A 3498-nucleotide genomic window follows, 5' to 3' on the forward strand; every position below is an offset into this window, starting at 1 on the left:
AAGAGCCAGGCCATGCTCCATGTGGGTGATGCCCCTGGTGTCCTGTCATGGCCAAGGGGAGAAGGACCTGTCTGCGAGTGTCTCTTTTGGTTGCAGAGCCCCCAGTGGTAAAGCCCCTGCCCCGCCTGATGCAGGTGGTGCTCAATTCTGGTGTGGTCTTGCCCTGCGAGGCATCTGGGCTGCCTCGCCCAGTGATCACGTGGCAGAAGGAGGGGATCAACATCCCTGCAGGTGAGCCAGGGCCTTGGGAGGGCTTTGCTGTAACTGCCCAATGCTGCAAGGCCCCGGGAGGGACGAAGGATGCTCCCAGAGATCAGTGCACATGCTAAGGGCACTGATGGGTGTGGCAGCAAATCCAGTGATATAAGCTCCCTGCAGCCTTTCCAAAGCCCCTCAGCTTGTCCTGGTCCTGGGTGACTCCTGTCTCCAGGATGACCCCTCGGTGGCCTGGTCTCTTGCTGTGACACCCCCATTTAAGGCTGCTGACACTCGCAATGGTGCACGGTCATGAAATCTCCCTTGGCCACACGTTGCAAGGGTGAAGGTGCTTTTAACCCCGGCATTGTGGCCAGAATCCACCTTGAGCCGTGACATCCTGCCTCCCCCACACTAACTGCTGTGAAAGCAGTTTCTTCATGCCTTCCCAGAAGAGACTGCATTTCATCCCTGGGTGAAGTAGCCTCGGCCTGCAGCCCCTTTGCCAGTGGGTGAAGCTCTTGGGCAGCGGCGGTTTGGCTTTTCTGCCTTTGCTTTTGATTTCTTTCTGTCTCTGAGTCCTTTTGTTTCCTCCCAGCAGGAGCTGGTTTCAGGGTGCTCCCCAGTGGGCACCTCCATTTGCTACGTGCCACTGTGGAGGATGCTGGGAATTACCTGTGCATGGCACAGAACCCTTCGGGCACAGCACTGGGGAAGACCCGGCTGATCGTGCAAGGTAGGGGAGCGATCCAACCGGTGACTCTAGGAGCCAGCTCTCCTTAGGGCATCCAGGGCACAATGCTCCCAAGCTGAAGGGAGGGGCAGGGGTTGTGGCCACTGCCTTGCTGAGCTGCTGCTTTCCAAGCCTGAGAACTTGGTCTTCTTCTTTCCCACCCCAGTGCCCCCAGTGGTTGAAGCTGGCCCGGCAGAGCTGTCTGTCCCTGAAGGCTTGCAAGTCCTCCTGCCCTGTGCCACGCGGGGGATCCCCGAGCCCAGGATCACCTGGTCAAAAGACGGGGCCGTGGTGCGAGGGGACAGTGGGAAGTTCACTTTCCTGCAATCGGGGGAGCTGATCGTCAAGGATGCCCAGGTGAGCCTCCCATGTCCTGTGGCCGGGGCTTGATCTGCTTCACATCCCTGGTGTGCGTCTGTCTGCGGGGCTCTGAGCAGCGCTGGGTGGTGAGGACTAATGGCTGGAGATGGGGCCTTGCTGCCCCTTATGCACCTGCTGAGCCTGGGAGAACCGCAGGCGGCAGAGGAGAGAGCCTGGGGTTGCTTAGCACTGGCAGCTTTTAGGAGCAGCAGATGATGGATTCAGTATTAGCTAAGCCCTTGTGGGCACCATGCGGGGCAGGTCGGTGCTGGAGGGATGTATTGGGGCATTCACAGAGCAGGGCCTACCCAGGGGACCTTAAATCTTTGATACTGAGCTCATCCATCTCTGCCCAACAGCCAAGAGAGGGGCAGCTCAGCAGGACATGGCTGTGTTGTGCCCCCTGACAGGGGTAACAACTGGCAAGGGAGCTGCCCCCTCCAGGCTGTCAGCCTGTGGGGCACAGAGTCTACCCACAGGCTGCCCCCTCATTTGCTCCTTGGACCTTTTCACCCCACAGGCCGGGGATGCCGGGACATACACCTGCACCGCAGAAAACGCAGCCGGGAGAGCTGCCCGCCAGCTCCGCCTGACTGTCCTCGTGCCCCCCGCCTTCACCGAGCTGCCGGGGGACCTGGCACTGAGCGTGGGCGAGGGACTGGAGCTCGTCTGTGGCGCTAAGGGGAACCCGATGCCCCGCATCACCTGGACCATGTACAACCAGCCTGTCACGAGTGCGTGGGGGGCACAGGGGCATGGACGGGCTGGGGCAGGGAAGACGGAGCATGGAAGAAGCCAGAGGATGAGTGCAAGGGGAGAGGAGAGCAGATGAGGTGGTGGATTTGCCATCCTTGGAGGTTTTTAAGACCTGGCTAGACAAAGCCCTGGCTGGGATGATGTAGTTGGGGCTGGTCCTGCCTTGAGCAGGGCGTTGGACTAGATGTGACCTCCTGGGATCCCTTCCAACCCTAATTTTCTATGATCCTCTGAGCTGTGAGATCAAGATGGCTGTGCCTGGCTCTGTGCTGCCGTGCAGGGCTGGGGGCAGGACTTCTGGGTTCTGTCCCTGGCGGTGACACTGATTCTTGGGTGCATGACACTGCTCCGTGCCTCAGTTTCCCTGTGTCACTGGGACATCAGTGGTTTGCTTAGTCCAGTGGCAGGACCCTGGGAGGGGGCTGGGGCAGGCCTGCTGCATCCCCCTCGGCTGCACAGAGCTGTCACTAGGAGAAGCTCTGGAAGATGCAGGAAATCCTTTAATCTGGCAGCGCTGCCGTGACATGGCAGGGTCCAGCGTGACGAAGGTGGGATCCTGGCCTGCATCCCTGGGCAGCAGAAGAGAGGGCAGGACTTGGGGTGTCAGCTGGGGCTCCCCCTTCATGACCGCTCGGGGCCCAGTGGCTGAGATGGGTGTGACGGCAGGTGGCCCAGCTCCGTGAGCACGCGTCCTAGCTGCAGAGCCACATCCCAAGCCCAGCTGTGTGGCTTTGCCTTGGCAGGTGGCATCTCGGAGCGGAGCGGCCGGAGCACCTTGCAGAGAGACAGTGTCACCAAGGAGGACAGCGGGACCTACATCTGCACTGCCGAGAACAGCGCTGGCAGCATCAAGGCCATGGGCTTTGTCCACGTGAAAGGTGCTTCAGGCAGGGAGAAGTGTCCCTCGGCCATCCCGGGAGCAAGCAGGCAGTGCCAGGCAGGCCTCTGGGTCATCCCAGTTTGCCTTCCTTTAGCACAGGTCCTGGTAGGTGGGAAGGTGCAGCCCAAGCCGTGCCAGGCCCTGGGTGCTCAGATAACGAGTCTTGCTCCTGGGCCTTTGGTGCTCTTGGTTCCCTCGCAGCCACCCTCGGCTCTGGCTCATCACAGCCCTGCTTGAAGCCTGGACAAACTGCTAGCCTCTAAGCCCTTCTCCTTCCCCAGAGGCTCCTGTCTTGCAAGGGGAGGTCAGTGCCTACCAGGTGGAGCCCCTGGGGGCCAACGCCCTCCTGGACTGCGAAGCCTACGGCGACCCTGCCCCTGTCATCCACTGGGACAAGAACGGGATCCCCGTGCAGGGCAGCTATCGCCTGCGGCAGCTCCAGAACGGCTCCCTGGCCATCTACGGGACAGTGGTGAGTGGCAGCCCAGGCTCGGTGCTTTGGTGATGGGGAGGAGAGCCTGGGGAGGAGGATGGGGGTCTGCGAGAGAAGGGGGTAGTAAGATCCAGTGATAAG

The 3498-nt window shown here is 60.9% G+C and overlaps 1 protein-coding gene across 1 annotated transcript in view; it reads left to right on the plus strand.

Moving 5' to 3' along the window:
• HMCN2 (hemicentin 2) overlaps window positions 1–3498 on the plus strand; it is a 121404-nt gene that overhangs the window by 101692 nt on the left and 16214 nt on the right. The window contains exons 82-87 of the mRNA XM_019510296.1: window positions 97–231; window positions 797–931; window positions 1095–1285; window positions 1809–2022; window positions 2788–2922; window positions 3206–3396. Coding sequence (XP_019365841.1) covers window positions 97–231; window positions 797–931; window positions 1095–1285; window positions 1809–2022; window positions 2788–2922; window positions 3206–3396 — 1001 coding nt within the window. The remainder of the gene's footprint in view (window positions 1–96; window positions 232–796; window positions 932–1094; window positions 1286–1808; window positions 2023–2787; window positions 2923–3205; window positions 3397–3498) is intronic.

This window comes from Gavialis gangeticus, unplaced genomic scaffold (genome assembly GCF_001723915.1).
Source record: "Gavialis gangeticus isolate Ggan-Ray unplaced genomic scaffold, GavGan_comp1, whole genome shotgun sequence".
NCBI lineage: Eukaryota > Metazoa > Chordata > Crocodylia > Gavialidae > Gavialis > Gavialis gangeticus.